The sequence below is a fragment of the Cupressus sempervirens genome, chromosome 2 (assembly GCF_028749045.1).
Source record: "Cupressus sempervirens isolate cs-2001-9-10 chromosome 2, ASM2874904v1, whole genome shotgun sequence".
In the NCBI taxonomy this organism is placed as follows: domain Eukaryota; kingdom Viridiplantae; phylum Streptophyta; class Pinopsida; order Cupressales; family Cupressaceae; genus Cupressus; species Cupressus sempervirens.
In genome coordinates this window covers 639,188,074-639,204,515 of record NC_143119.1, presented here as the reverse complement: position 1 = coordinate 639,204,515, position 16,442 = coordinate 639,188,074, and the positions used below count along the sequence as shown (strand labels likewise).

The 16,442-nt window shown below is 34.3% G+C and overlaps 1 protein-coding gene across 2 annotated transcripts in view; it reads left to right on the top strand.

Annotated features, from left to right (window-relative positions):
• Nucleotides 1-16,442, top strand: part of LOC149574994 (ARM repeat superfamily protein) — a 180,554-nt gene that overhangs the window by 110,742 nt on the left and 53,370 nt on the right. For both annotated transcript variants that reach the window (XR_016360118.1, XM_089814847.1), the window contains exons 5-6: nucleotides 9,647-9,773; nucleotides 12,684-12,835. Coding sequence is in view for 1 of the 2 variants with exons in the window: in XM_089814847.1 (XP_089670973.1) it covers nucleotides 9,647-9,773; nucleotides 12,684-12,835 (279 nt within the window). In the remaining variant the exon portion in view is untranslated. The remainder of the gene's footprint in view (nucleotides 1-9,646; nucleotides 9,774-12,683; nucleotides 12,836-16,442) is intronic.

The window sequence follows — 16,442 nt, the reverse complement described above, 5'->3', positions numbered from 1 at the left end:
GCAAGAGGAGTGGAATACTCAGGAGCCTGTGGTGGAGAACAGAGTCGAGCAACTCACGCAAGGGATAGTACAGGTGTATCAGGAGGCGTACTATGCCTTGCGTAGGAGTGAGGCAGATCAGGTAGTAGCAGTAAGGGCTCGGGAGGAGACAACTATTAGACTAGCCTCAGTACAAGTGAGTTTGGACACCTAGCAGGTGGCTCGGGAAAAGGAGCGTGCAACACTCATTGCTGAGAAGGCAGTGGTTGTATCTCAGTTGGGGGATGCGAAGAAAGAATCAGATAGAAAGGAAGTGGAGCTCCAAAGGATAGCTGACATGATGAAGAGAGCACTAGAGCTCCAAATGTAGGCTAAACTGAATTTGGATGCTCAGACGGAACATGTACATAAGTTGCGGGCACAGTTGAACGAACTCAGGGTGCAGAGGACATCTACCACACCAGCTGGATCAGGGACGCAACCCTCTACTTAGGTTGTTATGAGTCTTGATGTAATGAGTAGTTTGAGTCATATTTTGATTTTTGATGTATAAGTTGTCTCTGTTTTTTCGTTCGAAGATGACTTTACTTTTTGGGGGGGATGACGTCGATAAAAACTATATTATAGCCGACGAGTAGAGTTAGTATCTGAAAGGTTGCGTGACGGTTGGGTCACCCCTTTGGGAAGTATATGTACATTGTCCGAATGTTTTATGGATGATCATTGTAAATGGAATTGCATATGTGCTTATATGAATAAAGTATCTGTTCTATGTTACATTCTAATCTATTAATGCGATAAGTGTTTGTTTACCCTGTATGATAAACAAAAGCTTGGCAGACTAATAACGATATTTTAATTTCTCAATCTAAATATGCTAGGAGTTTGCTAGACAAGTTCAGAACAATCAATTGCAAAATCCTGTCCACACCTATTGAGAAGGGCTGAAGATTTCAGCCAAAATAGAATGAAAGTTGATCAGCGAGTCCACATTCACACAACTAGTGGGCAACCTTATCTGCCTTACAACCACTAGAGCTGACTTAAGCTATGTTGTGAGTTACATTTTCAGATTCACAACGACACCAATATAGACCATTGGATTGCATGGTGTTGGGAAATGTGAAGGGGACACTCGACTTTGATATTCTCTATAGAAAAAAAGCATAGATAATTTAGATTGGGCAGGTCTTTTTGATGACATGAAGTCCACTTTTGTTGTTTTCTGTCTTGGTGCAAGTGCAATCACATGAACTAGTAAAAAAAGTAGTAAACACTAGTTCTTTCCTTCACAAAAGTAGTGTATCAAGGAACAATGGAAGCAATGTAACATGGGCACTTGGGGATGTCATGACAGGTTTCTAGATAGGAAAAAAGGTCTTCAATTTGGGAACGGTGGGGGGAGGATGTCGACGGTGCAAGGGGGTGCTGTAATATACTATACATATAGTACTTGAAATGCTAGTTATAAAATGATGTATAATACTAAAGGAACTAATAAATTGTAATACCAAATACTTGAACATAGAAAAATTGCAACACTCAAAAATATCATAAAGATGATTAGAATGAGTAGGATGATATAAAAACAAGTACAAAATCATGTACATACATTCATAAATATGCATATGTAGTGTGTGTTGTAGCAGTGACGTTTACAATAACTAGTAAACCTACTTTCTATAACAAGTTCTACACCTGCAACTTTTGATTGAAAACATGGGGACGTCCCTGTACTAGGTGTGTGTGTGGGGGTTTGGGGGGAGGGGGTTGAGTCCCTTTGTTACATTGTGTGTGAGGTAGTATCGCTATAGGGATGCTTTTAGACATGCATGTCTCAAATTTGTTTTGTGAAAATAAAGGAGCGCTAAAGCTGGCCAAGAATGCAATCTTTCACAAATGTACAAACATGTGGAGATGCATTGCTATTTCACCCACCAACTTGTTGAAGATGGATTAGTGATGGTGTAGTACATTCCAGGTGAGGACCAAACTGTAGACATTCTTACCAAGTCCTTGAATCTTGATAAACTTTTAAAATCTTGGCATGTGCTTGGTGTAGTTAAGAGATTGACCATTAGCAAATCTGCCCTATACAAATTATTGCAAAGACAAACAAGTTTTAGAATAGCATTGAATATTCTAGAAATTACTTCCTACATTCTGAAGAAGAAGATCAAAGCAACAACAATAAAGAAAAGGTATTATCTCAGATCTGAAACCTAGAATTTGCAGAAACTTTACATGGTATCAGACCTTTGGTAGTCAATCCTAGGCTTTGCAAATTAAATAATCAGACGATATATATCTAGCATCATTCTCCTATCTTCAATGGCATACACAATCAGACCCGAGGATAGGTTTGATCTGAAAGAACACTTTGATGCTTGGAAATTCAGAATCATCATGATTCTTGAAGAAAATGATTTAAAACAATTTGTTGATTTAGCATCCAGACAACCTACTATTGAATCTCATAAAACTATTTGGAGTAAAGGAAATAGGAAAGCCATTCAGATCATATTGGATGGAGTGAAAAATGATATAGTACCCATGCTAATGAAACATCAAACAACATTTGATATAATGAATGCATTACTAAATGCATATGAGGTTAACAATGCAACTAGAGTTCTCACACTAAAAAAACAACTAAATCACATACAAACAAAGAAGGGAGAATTAATGAATTCTTACTTTCTAAGGGTTGCCAGCCTAAGAGATGAACTTGCAAGTATAGGAACCATCATTAATGACATGGAACTAACACTGATGGCTAGAGATGGATTACCAGATTCATGGGAAACATTCGTCCAAGGAGTAAGTGCCAGAGATAATCTCCCTAATTTCAATAGACTTAAGGGACATTGTCTTCAGGAAGAATTCAAAAAACTTAAGAAAGGAGGAAAACTGAAAACAGAAGATGGAGATCTTCATGTTCTTAATACAAATTCCTATAAAGGCAAGAAGAAGCATTTCAAGAAGAAAAGGGATAATCAAAAGAATGACAAACCTAAGAAAGATCTATCCAAAATAAAATGTTTTAGATGCAAAAAGTTTGGACACTATGGATCCAATTGCCCTGATAATTTTAAACAGCAAGTGAACTGTACAAACATTACTAGGGAAGAAGATAACTATGATCCTAAGAATCGTGTATTGTATTCAGCACCTATCAAATGAAGTCTCAATTAAAGCATGGGTGATTAATAGTGGACCATCTCGACATATTACAGGATACAAAGAAGCACTAAACTCTATATCATAAAAGGTTAAAGGCGAAGTCACCATCGGTGATAATTCAACACATTCTGTCAAAGGAATTGGAAATTGCACCTTGAAACTAAAGTTGGGTAGATCTCTTCTTCTCAAAGGAGTACTCTATGTACCAGGAATAAGAAGGAATCAAATCTCAGTTACATAATGTTGCATTTATGGACGATAAAGTCATAACCTGGCCTAAGAACTCCTCATTTAAGAAAGCAAAATTGATTGGTCAAAGGAAAGGGTATTTTTATGAATTAAATGAGGAACCTAGTCGACCTATTCAAGCCTTAATTCTTGAAGCTGCTGATATAAACGAAATATGACACAAAAGGTTAGGACATCTAAATTTCAAAACCTTATCAACTATGGAGGAGATGGTTACTGGTTTACCTAAACTGAATAAAGATCACTCAAGCACATGCAAACGACACGCTTTGGGTAAGAACACCAAAAGTCCATTTCATGATAGCACTAGAAAAACTAACAATGTTTTGGAATTAATCCACTCAGATTTATGTGGACCTATGTCTGTTCCTTCTCTTAGAGGATTCTGGTACTATATACTTTTTATAGATGACTTCTCTAGGAAAACTTGGATTTACTTCTTAAAATGCAAAGAACCAAAAGAAATCCTGAAGAGATTTAAAGAATTTAAAACCTTAACTAAAAACTTATCAGGACATAAAATTAAAAGTCTTAGGACTGGTAATGGAGGGGAATACACCTCAGAATTGTTTAAAAGGTTTTGTAAAGAAACAAGAATTAAGAGGGAGTATACCGTTCCTTATAACCCACAACAAAACAGGGTAACAAAAAGGAAGAATAGAACAATTATAGAAGCTACAAGAGCTATGATATTTGATCAAAATCTAGAGTATTATCTTTGGTCAAAAGCCTCTTGTACAACTGGCTGTATTCAAAACAAAAGTCCTCACTCCTACCTTAGAGATAAAACTCCTAAAGAAGTCTTTACTAAGGTTAAACTCAATATAAGTCATCTTAGGATTTTTGGGTCCCCTGTATATATATACATGTTCCAAAAGAAAAGAGAACTAAGTTAGAACCCATGAGAGGAAAGGTATTTTTGTAGGGTATAGTGAAACATCTAAATCATATAGGATTTTCATACATGGTCAGAAAAATGTTGAACTCAGTAGGGATTTAATTTTTGAAGAAGATTTAGCATTCAAAAGAGCCCTAAGTTCTGAAGAACCCTCTCCATTACATAGTTTTGAAAGAAATACTGAATCTGAGTCTTAGAGGGAGAACATTGAAGAAATTGAGGATGAAATTCAAAATCTTAATCTTTAAGAAACTCAAAATTCTAAGAAAAGACCACTTTGGGCCATTAAGACAATAGAGGAAGCACAAGACTTCGCTACACCATCTGGAATGTTAGAGAAAGTAAAAGACCAAAAATATTTTCTAGTTATACAACAAACATGAATGATTTGTCTAAATTAGAACAAATCAATGTTTTAGATGCTATTAAACATACAGCTTGGAAAGCCACTATGACAGAAGAATACCAATCCATTATGAAGAATGATGTTTGGGAAATTGTTACAAGGCTTGAAAGAAAATCTGTTGTTTCTTTTCTTCCAAATGGATATTTAAAATAAAACATGCTACTGACGGTAGCATTGAAAAATATAAAGCTAGATTTGTAGCCAGGGGATTCACTCAGAAAGAGGGAATTGATTATGAAGAAATCTTTTCTCCTGTTGCCAGATACACCTCTGTAAAAACAGTCCTAGCTATTGCAGCATCGAAGGGATGGAGAGTACATCAGATGGATGCAGAAACAACATTCCTGAATGGAAAGATTATAGAAGAGGTATATTTGGAGCAACTTGAAGGATTTGAAACTCATGATCATAAAGTTTTTGTTTGTAGGTTCAAGAAAGCTCCCTATGGGCTTAAATAGGCTCCAAGGGCTTGGTATGAAAGAATTGATAAGTATCTCACCGGCTTAGGATTCTCCAAAAATGAAGCCGATCCAAATCTATATAATAAAAGGGATAAAGATGATATTGTATTTTTGATACCGTATTTTTATGATTTACTAATAATAGGGGAGGATCATCTCATAGATCAATGCAAGAAAGATCTAATTGAAGAATTCAAGATGAAAGATTTGGGACTCTATTACTCCAAGGACTGGAAGTACGACACAATTTTGACAACATTATACTTAATCAAGGGAAGTATACATTAGATATCTTGAAGAGATTTGGAACGTGGAATTGCAAGTCTGTCTTCTCCAATGGAGACTAATCTACATAAACTTAAAGAAGCAACAACATAATCACCTTCTATAGATTCTACTATCTACAGATAGATGATTGGGTCCCTCATGTACTAGGTAAATACAAGACTTGATATTTGCTATGTTGTTAACGCCTTAAGTCAGTTTATGTGTGAGCCAAAGGAGATTCACCTAGTTGCAATCAAACACATTATGAGATACTTACAAGGCACTCTTAACCTTGGGATCAAATATGAGAAAGTTGACTTGGATTTACATGGATTCACGAACTTAGATTGGGTGGAAGTGTTAAGGATAGAAAAAATACTTGAGGATGTTGTTTCAATTTAGGATCAGCAATGATATCTTGGATATGCAGAAAATAGTCTTCGGTAGCACAAAGTTCCACAAAAGCCGAATACATTGCAGTAGCAATAGCCTTTCGGGAAGCAATTTGGCTTAGAAAGTTGTGAGATTATTTGGTCAAGCCATGAATCCTACGATTATTTATTGTGATGATCAAAGTTCCATGAAGCTTTCTGTGAATCCAGTTTTCCATGATAGGTCCAAGCATAGTGAAATTCCTTACCATTATGTAAGAGATATGGTAGATAAGAATACTGTAATATTAGAATACATTTATATTGTAGATCAGACAACTATTCTTACCAAAGCTCTCTCTCGAGTAAAGATAGATCACTTCAGAAAAAGACTTGGTATGGTTGAATTATAAATTTTTTGCATACTTTAAACTATTAATAAAATAATTTGGTTGTCAGGCTATTGACTGTTATGGGCTCCACCATTTGTATTCATTATTTAAGAGGTGACGATCTCTGAGATAATGAACACTTGTATGAAAGACATTATGAGAGATGATGATCTCTTAGAGAATGTGCTAAACAGTAGAGTTCTACAGTCAGATCTAGATGAGTTCAAGATCACATTGTGATGTAGACATTATTATGCCTATAAGTCACAATTTGGATAAAGAGAGAATTTTATTATTCTCCGAAGTTTATCCTGTGTTCTGGTAGATCTTAACTCAGGATCATGTTGTGATATAGGAATACTAGTACCTATGATTCACAACTTGGATAAAGGAAGGATTGTCCAGTTTTATCCTGTATATTGCATTCCATGCAATATCATTATCACTAGTATGAGTGATATGTCATATCACAGGTATAGTAATATGACTTAGTATCATGTGTTTGATGATACCACATGCCAAGAAGATTCAAATAGATATAGAGTATCAATCTATGCTTATTCATCTTAATTGATGATGCTAGATATGTTATCTCTCAGTATGATTATCAAGTTAAGAGGGAGTATTAATTCCGTAACTTTGATAGATCACATTGATCTGATTACAGATTGAATAGACCCGTTCTTGCATGATTTAGAGGCCTATATTTAATGGCGCTTATTCTATTAGTAATCGGCTTTCCTAGAAGCATTATCGAGAGTTAAACCATTATCACCTTAGTTTGTTTGTTAACTAATTAAAGTCCTCTCCTTAGTCGCCGATTTCTAGAGTTAGTCTGAGGCCGACCTAGGAAAGGACATGTCGCTTCTAGGTGTAGAACAAGATTTTAGTGTAAAGAACATTAGCAATAAGAGAAACATTCACAAACCAAAACTAAGTTCACATATATGCTTAGACAAAGAAAACAAAAAAAAAGATGCAAACCTCAAAAGATGAAGCACCTCATTGCTTTCTTGATTTTGTAGATGTGTCCTTTGATGTGGATGTATGCTCAATTGCTTGCCCAATTGCTTCAATGGTGGAGATGGGTAATGGCAAATTGGTAGCCTTGTGAGCTCTCAATTTGGCATTATAAGGTTAAGATTGATGGCTTTGGTTCTCAAAATAGCATGGTAACTTTAGCTCAAAGATTGTTGATTAAATGGCTTGGGATGGGATTCAATTTATAGGCTAAGGGGTAGAGGGATGGAGGGCTTAGATGCAAGGATGGGGAGATGGTTAAGGAGGGCTAAGATGCACTCAAAGGAGAGCACATGGATTGTGTTTGTTTAGCACCAATGGGAAGGTGACACTTGTCACAAGGAGGATGAGTGTGAGAGGGTAGGGTAAAGGGTTGGTTAAAGGCATGATGAGTGGGAGAGAGTGTGGAAGAGGGAAGAGTGTGGAAGATGGATGTAAGAGTCATGAGTGGGCTTGTAAGAGTCTTTTATGGTTTGTAAGAGCACTCATGACTTGGTGGTTGGGATTTTTGAGGGGACACTTTGGTTTGGATTAGGAAAGTCTTAAACTTGTTTGAGGAATGTGACAACATTAGGGGGTGGATTAGGCTTGGGTTTAGGATTAGATTAGAGATGTTAGAGATGTGCAAGTGGATGGCATTAATGAGGTTGGGTGAGTTAGTGGCTAAGCTTGGTTAGTATGGGTGGATGGGGTGGATTAGGCTAAATGGAGGATTAGGGATAGGTTAGGGGTTTTTAGATTTGAGGATTTTATTTATCAAATAGATTTATTTAATAAATGGCGATTTTTGGAATTAGATAGAAGAATAGGATTTAATTGATAAATGATAGGATATTTAATTTATCAATTAGGACTATAGATGATTAATTAAATTAATCAGCTAAGGATGGCAAAGGATTAATTAAATAAGAATTTAATTAATGATGCCTTTAGAGATAACTAAATAGGATTACTAAAGCGGTGTAATCAAATTTAGGTGTCTACACTAGGGACATGCCCTTTAGGTGCATATTAATATAGGTTATATTTGTGGATTAAGAATACAATAAATAAACTGTCTGCTCCTTAGCAAATCTGCCCTGTATGAATTATTGCAAAGACAAACAAGTTTCAGAATGACATTTAATATTCTAGAAATTACCTCCTACATTCTGAAGAAAAAGAAGATCAGAACAGCAACAATAAAGAAAAGGTATTATCTCAGATCTGAAACCTAGAATTTGCAGAAACTTTACACTAAATTAGATTCAAAAATTGATGAAATACATTATTTCAGCAATTTATGGGAATTCCCTTTTTATACATGTTTATGGGTACTTATGTGTTCTAGATCCTTGAAATTATGCCTTATTTGTACAGGATACCATACTCTTTATGTTTACCCCACTCTATTGTAATGCAACTTGAGATATATATTGCAATAGCATTTACCATTTTCATGTCATGCTTCTTTATATGGGATAGCTTTCCTTTCTGGTTTCTTTCAATTTCCTAGAGACGTCTTGTATTTTTATCTCATTTTTTCTTGTGATAAGGGAGTTGCCCATTTTTAGTGTTTTCCTTTTCACTATTGTTCCCGAGTCCTGCCCATTTACCAGTCTTCTTTACCTATGTTAGTCATTTATGGAAGTTTGCTATAATTTCATTTTCCTTAATTTTAAAAGGTTCAACTGCCAGCTTAATTGCTTTCTGACTATGATACTGGATATTGTCATCATTTTCCTGTTAAGGATGTTATTAAGAGCTTTTGTGCTATGTTTGGATTTCAATATTTTAATTTCTTACACTGGTAAAGATAATTAACTTTCCTACTAATCCCTGTGTTGATGCTTTTGGACTTCTTGTAACACACTTAAATCTGTTGGAGGGTTTTGTGGCTGTGCAATAGGGCTAAGTCACAGCATTCGTCAAATTTTATCCATGAAATTTGAATTTCAGAAAACTTTTACTCTTGCTGAATTTCATCTGAATTTTATAAAATTTAATATTATATTGTTGTATTTTAAAACAATATTGAACTATTTTGACAATTTTCTGGATATATTACTTATTAAAAAAACAAAAAATCTATATAAGGTTAATTTGATGTTGATTTTTTTCTAACTCTTACCGTGGCCAAACTTATCTGACTTTTATGATCGCTGAGCTGAAACTTGAATCCTGTGACTTAGTGATAGTGTATTACCATATCAGTTTGATGTTGTCTTTTCCACAATAATGATGTTTAAACTGCACGAGTGGTCCCTTTGTATTGCTTGTTTTTTAGAGTTGTGGAATTTGTAGATATAACATTTTCCAATTTCAGACTTCTAAAGGATGGAATATTAATATTGCAGAATTGAAGGTTATACATTAATATATGCTTCTAATGTTTATAGTTATGCTTCAATCCTATAATTCTTGCTCAACATTGGAAGCAGGTTGTTGAGTGCAGGACTTCACAGTGAAGAAGCTCTAAGCTGGGCCGAGGCTTTAGAACCTGAGCAGATATTACAACGTATTATGTGGATTGCAGCTAATACCATGAATTCTCACCTATTGGAAAAGGTATTGAAAATTGTAGAGAATTGCATCAACTCCAGATCTGCAAAATAATTTTTCCCCTGCATGTGCATTTGGCATGGTTTTTTGAAGTGATGAATGTCTTTGAAGTGCTTGCTTTTGTTGAACATTGATGAATAACTTAAAACTTCCAAAAATATATAATGGCAGACATCAAAACATGTCTGCTCTTGTTACAGCCATTTTCTCCTTTGGTTTATGTTAACCTTTTTGCCTTGCAGTTAGTTTTGAGTTACATTAAATGTCTAAAATACTGAGAAGTAACTTTTCAATTTTGTAAAGTAAATTGACATTTTGCAACATATTTCATAGCGGTTAGCGTTACCTTTCTAACAACTGTTGAATCGGCCTGCCAAAGTTGACTAATAATAGATATTTTGTTACTTATAATATTTATTTATTTAAAATAGATTCTAAACATTGGACTGAAAAAATATACGAGTTCAAAAAATTGTTAATTTTGAGAATCCGAGCATGTGTCCTCAATGCACGATAGATTCTAAACATGGGACTGAAAAAATATACGAGTTAAAAAAATTGTTAATTTTGAGAATCTGAGCATGTGTCCTCAATGCACGCCTTTGTTTGTAATTTTAATTTGTAATATTCTATCCATTGCATCTCCTAGAATAGTGCTATTTCAGTGTGTAATGCATTCACACCCTTGTGTACTCTCTTCCACCTTTACATTCTTTCCTATTTCTTAGCACTTGGCATTCCCTATCTTCCATCAGTCATTCTTCTTCTCTGCCTCATGTATTTTTTCTTTCTGTTATTACACGCTACTTTACAATCCTGTTTTCATTCCTTTATGCCTCCCATCACCAATCTGATGTTTCCACATTGTCTTAATTTAATTGCAGATGCATCTTATCTCACTGTTTCCTTTTTTCTACATTCCATTTTCTTCATCCTACCTTGCACTCTATGACACCAACACTCATTTTGTTGCGATTACTGCAATCCACCTTCTCTAACCTGTTTTCCACAACATTTTGCTATTTATATATCTTACACTCTCTCTGTGCACTTCTTTCCTTTTCTTGCATCTCATTTTCCTAGCTTTCCCATTCTACTTTTGATTTTTCTTTCCCTTTCTTATTGTTATATAAGCAATAAATGCTGAATTGAACCACAATTCACCATTAGTATCGTCATCTAACAACTACGTTTCACAGTAATTTGACATTCAATATTGCTTAGCAATTGGATGGTTTGTCTCTTTAAGTTTAAGTTGACCTTGAAGTGTGATAACCTGGGGGATATAACAATGAGTCTCTAAATGAGTAACAGATGTCAACAGAGTCAGTGTCTGAAATTTTCTTCCATAACATTTGAAGCTGGGTAGAGGTGCCATGGGGGGTGACAGGCATAATTAATCCAATGGATAGAGAAGCGAGTTCACTGTGGATATAAGATAAGCACTTGGCAAAATTCAAACTTGTAAGTGCATGCCTATGATTATTTTTCTTTCAATGAACTTCTGGGTATAGTCTTTGTCATGATTGATTCCAAGAACTAAAATTAGTTGCCATTCTATTTACATCCAAAACAAAGCATTGTAATTGTTTCTATAAACTTAGACTAGAATCCTTACTGTGATATTGTATGTAAAATGACATGCTTTAATCTTGTTATATACCTTTTCAAAATAAATTGTGAATAATTGAACTTCCTATCCTCTTGCTTTAATCCAAGCAATGCCTTTGTAAGCCAAAATAATGTAACCAAGGATATGATTTCCTTTTACAAACTTGTTAGTTTGGCTGTCATGCCCATAGTTGCCATTTCTTTGAGCATTTTCTTGACGAATTCAGGACATAACCCTGGAGCAACATTCAACTGAGTAATGGGTCTCATACTCCTACAGTATACCTAGAGGTGACTTGGTATTCTGGAATCAATTAATTGATTATAATAATTATATGGGTACTATGGGATTGAGATAACAGCATCTATACATTTTCAATCAAATTAGTCTGAAATTTATATTTGGGATTCAAATTGTTTTTATATTAATTTGGGCACTAAGGTATTTAGATAAGCACACCTTTACTTTTGTAATCAAATTGGTCTCTATAATTAATATATGGAATTCAAACTGATTAGAGAGCACTCTTAAGGAGAACTGTGAATCAAAAATATTAATTCTATGGTTGTTAAGTTGTTAACTATTAGTACTATACAAGTAGCCAGCAGCCAGCCTTGGGACAACTTGCCTGAAAGTAACATTTCCCATCTCCTTTCTTGTCAAAGACGTCAGGCAGACCAGTATTTTCCAATTTTAGCAATGATTTTAAGATATTAATTGTTAGCCCTCTATATGTTAAATGATTATCGGGAGTTTTTTCTTTACCAAACTGGTTAGAATGTTTGTTTTATTGAATGAGTAGAACTCCACACTCTCTGACTTGAAATTGAATCTTCCTGTTAGAACAAATTTTCAATTCTTTTCCGATGGCCCAAAACAATCAGTTGAAAAGACTGGAGGGTTCTTGCCCTATCCGCTCCTATTCTTCAACCACTAAATTTCTTTTTAACAATGCATTGTGGGTTACTTTCTCGAACGAGTCTTCCAATTATCCCATGGAAAATTGGTTGCATGATTTGCTCATGTGTATCATTCTCGAAGTGTTCTTAGAACAGTGCTAATTCATGGATGGATTAGCTCATGGTTCAAACTTTTTTGTCTAGTGATGCATGTAAACTCAGTTGTTTATTCAGTAGAGTCAGATAGTTGAGGATGGATCGGAATGAAACAATGTTTTGAATTTTCATTCGTATGTAGAGCATTCCATAATTAAGTTTTTAGTTTGTCTGATTATTGAAACTCTATAGTGTGAGATTTATTTTTCGTTATATCAAAATTCTAACCTCAATCCCTTTTGCGGTCAGAGCACAGAATTATTGCTAGCTATGGTGGACAGTCCGAAAGAGGCAGCAACATCGCTGATTCCGCCTTTGGTGCGCTTGGGACTTCCTGAACTCCTTACAGACCTTTTGACTTGTGAGATTACAGCAATTACTGAGGAAACACCTGCTCATGGGTATGATGGATCAATTCAGACATCTATTTCTGTATTATATGCTTACTATTGAGACTTCTAAACCATGGCATTCTGTAGATGTTATTTATACATTGAGTTTAAGCTGTACTAGAACTAAATTAAAAGGATATTCCACATTTGCAAATATAAAATTATTGTTTTAGTGTAATAAACCAAATTCTACTGTATTTAGTCAGGCATGTTTTAGACCAGTTACCATTGTATGCTAATTACTTGATAGTTTTTTTTCTCATTTTTTATGCTTTTGTTATTTAGTTTAAAACCATGTCCTAATTTTTGAGCTGTCCTCAAGTGAAGGGAGCTTTTACACCAGTCCTTTATTTCATGGGTTCATCATGACATGACATGGTATTGAATAGCAAACTAGCATGTTGAATGTGATAATATGGCTGTCATAGGGAGCCCATGGTCAAAGACCAGAGATTTTTTTCTTATTTCATCTCATAGTGTGATTATATTCAAACTGTATTTATATCCTACCCATATTTGTATTTTATCGTATCCTATTTCAAAACAAGATCCTGGTTTCTGTCCTCATATTTTAACCACAAATCTCCCATTTGACCTTTAGGTCTTAATTCAAATAATGTCTCATAATCTTCAAACTTGTTGAGATGACTTAAACTAGTGAGTGAGTTGAAAGTTTTTGTTCCCATGGTGGAGTGGGACTTCAAAATTCTTCTCTGAATGTAATTGCAAAATTAAAAGATTAATCTCGGAAAACCCTCAAGATTATGTCTCACTACCTTGAAGTGATGAATATTGAAGACTTAAGAATCTTTGATACTTTTATGTTTATTTTTGTTTGGCTCTGTTTTGTTAGTTTAGACATTCAAACTAGGTTCATGGACTTTTTTGGGTTGCACTGTAGGAGAAGATGGATGCAAGGTTGGAGATGCCAATTTTTCTCGCACACATATTGATGGTCAAACTGAACTGATGAATAAAGCATTTTTGCTTCTCTTGTAGGGGGGTAATATGAAGCATTTTAATGGGTGGGTTGAAAATTTGGCGAAAGTTTGCATTCCTACAATAGGGCAAATTAATTATTTTGCATATAAATCTCCATTTGTGGCATGTTTTGGTAATTAATGTTTACTTCTTTTGATATAATGACAAGGCAGCCACAAAGAGACACAAATTAAATTAAAAAATCCACAAAATTGATCTCCTCATTGATAAGATATCTCCCAGTCAAGCTAATTACAAGGAAAAAAAGAGCACAAGTTTGAAGTTGGGGAAAAAATGTAGTTGCACTTTGTTGTCCTGTATTTTGTCACCACAAAATGTTGGTAACAACATGAAACTCTTTCAAGCTAGTTTCGTGCTTCTCTAAACTTGAATTTGATATTCAATTGCTTAATGTTGATCGATCGATCCATTCCAATTCATATTTCAAATCTTTTTATTGAAGGCCTTCGTCAAGTCCTTTTCGTTTTGCTTTCTGTCAAGCCTTTGCTTGATTTTTGAAGCCTTCATCGTCTGTTCTTTGCTTTTGAGTTTGCGTTTGTTGGTTTTTAGTTATTTGGTTTTGCTCATGTCATGCCTTTCACTTTTTCCTTTGATTTGGTCTAACCTAGAAGTCAATCAGAGTTGTCAGTCAAAGGATATGCTTGTTTTAGTGCCTCAAAAGTGGACTTTTTTGGTGCAACAACACGAATTAAAAATATGATGTTATATTTTTAATTTGACTTTCATTTTTTGATAAATATAACTTATATTCACTTTTTGTTATGTTTTTAAGTTATTTTAACTTTAAATTTTTAACTTAAAGTGACTATAGTGCACATTATGTTATAATTTTAAGTTGAGTTACTTTTTAATTTTTCACTTAAAGTAACTATATAACTATATAGTTCCAGTTTAACTTTTGGTTTTTAAATCAAATGTTTATTTAAATGTTACTTTTTAAATAATGTTTATATGTTATATTTTTAAATATGATAGATAAATATTGTTTATGGCCCATTTTGTAACATTTTTATAATTTAAGTGAATTAAATGACTTACAAAAGTGGACATTTTATATGCAATTACATGTAAAATCCATCAAAAGTGGACTTTTTACATGTTGCTGCATATAAAGTTCACTTTGGTGGACCTTTTTGATGTCATTCAATCAAAAGTCCATCATAAGTGGACCTTTTTGATGTTATTGCATCAAAAGTGAAGTTTTTATACTTTTACATCTAAAAAGTGAGATCTATTTTAAAACAGGTCCGATTTTGCTTATAAACATATTTTAAAACATGTAATAGCATCCAAAAGGTGTGATTTTGATGAGATACATATTTTAAAACATGCAAGTGACCCAAAAAGGTCCGATTTTGATCTCAAACATGTTTTAATATATGCAATGGCATTCAAAATGTCCAATTTTGAAGAAGAACATGTTTTTGCCCTCCAAGAACCTGATTTTGATCATAAGTGGAGATTTTCTCAATGGATTTGCATGAGATTTTTTCTATTGGAGGTGATTTTTGATTGGCAATGATTTATCTTGCATTTAAAATGGATTCAACAAGCTAAAAAATGTTTTTGGAAGCTCCCATCTAGGGCACATTTTTGGAGAAATCAGCAAATAAATCCATTTTTGCTCCATGTTTTGACTCCAAAGAAAATCGATTTGGCTTCTTTTTGGGATTGCATTACATATTGATGCATGTTTTGGTGTTTAAACACCAAAACGTTTTGATCTTGCATCATGGAGAAACACGTTTTTTGTTAAAAACATCCCACGCATATGTTCTTTCAAATGTTGGATCTTGGAGTGTTTTTAGGGCATGTTTTGGTATCTTTTACCAACCTCTCCTTGATTGCTGCCTTCTTTCATTCAAATTTGTGGAAGTTTGAAAGATGCAAACATTTTTGAAGAATTTTTCAAACATTGGAGCATCTTTTTTCTTCATTTTTAGCACATGTAAGTGGGCTTTTTCTTTCTTTCTTATAATTCATGCTTATCTTGTTGATTTTATATATAAAATTACTTGATGATTGCCACTTGTTGAAATCTTTGCCATGGAAAGTGCATTTTTCCTTTAAAAATGAAGAAATTGTTCATTTTCATGTTTTTGGTTCTTCCCCAAGTCCCAATTTTGAATTTGTGTGTTGAAGTGCATTGCATCTTGGCATGTTTTAGTCACTTTCCAAAGGTACATTTTTCTTTGTGCTTGCTTGCCGGTTTTCTCCACTTGGAGAAATTGCAAGTTCTTTCTCAAGAACTTGTTCTTGCTTCATTAGCATCATCACGTTCCACTTTCTGTTTCCGTGTCACAACACCTCATCTCTCACTTAACAAATGCGATTACATGTTTTCCATCTCATTCGCCATCCACACATGCACGTAATCTCATTTTCCGTTTCCATTTTCACTCATCTCACTTTTCACATCCATTCGCACGACACGATTACACGAAATGCCTTATGTGTAATTGCATCCAAAAGGTTCGATTTTGATTAAAAGTCACATTTTGAAAAGTCAAAAAGATGTCATTTTCATCTCCCATGTACTTTGACTTCTCTTTTTTCACCAAAAGTGACTATAAAACTCATTATGCCTCTTCTATTTTCCATTTCCGTCACTCAA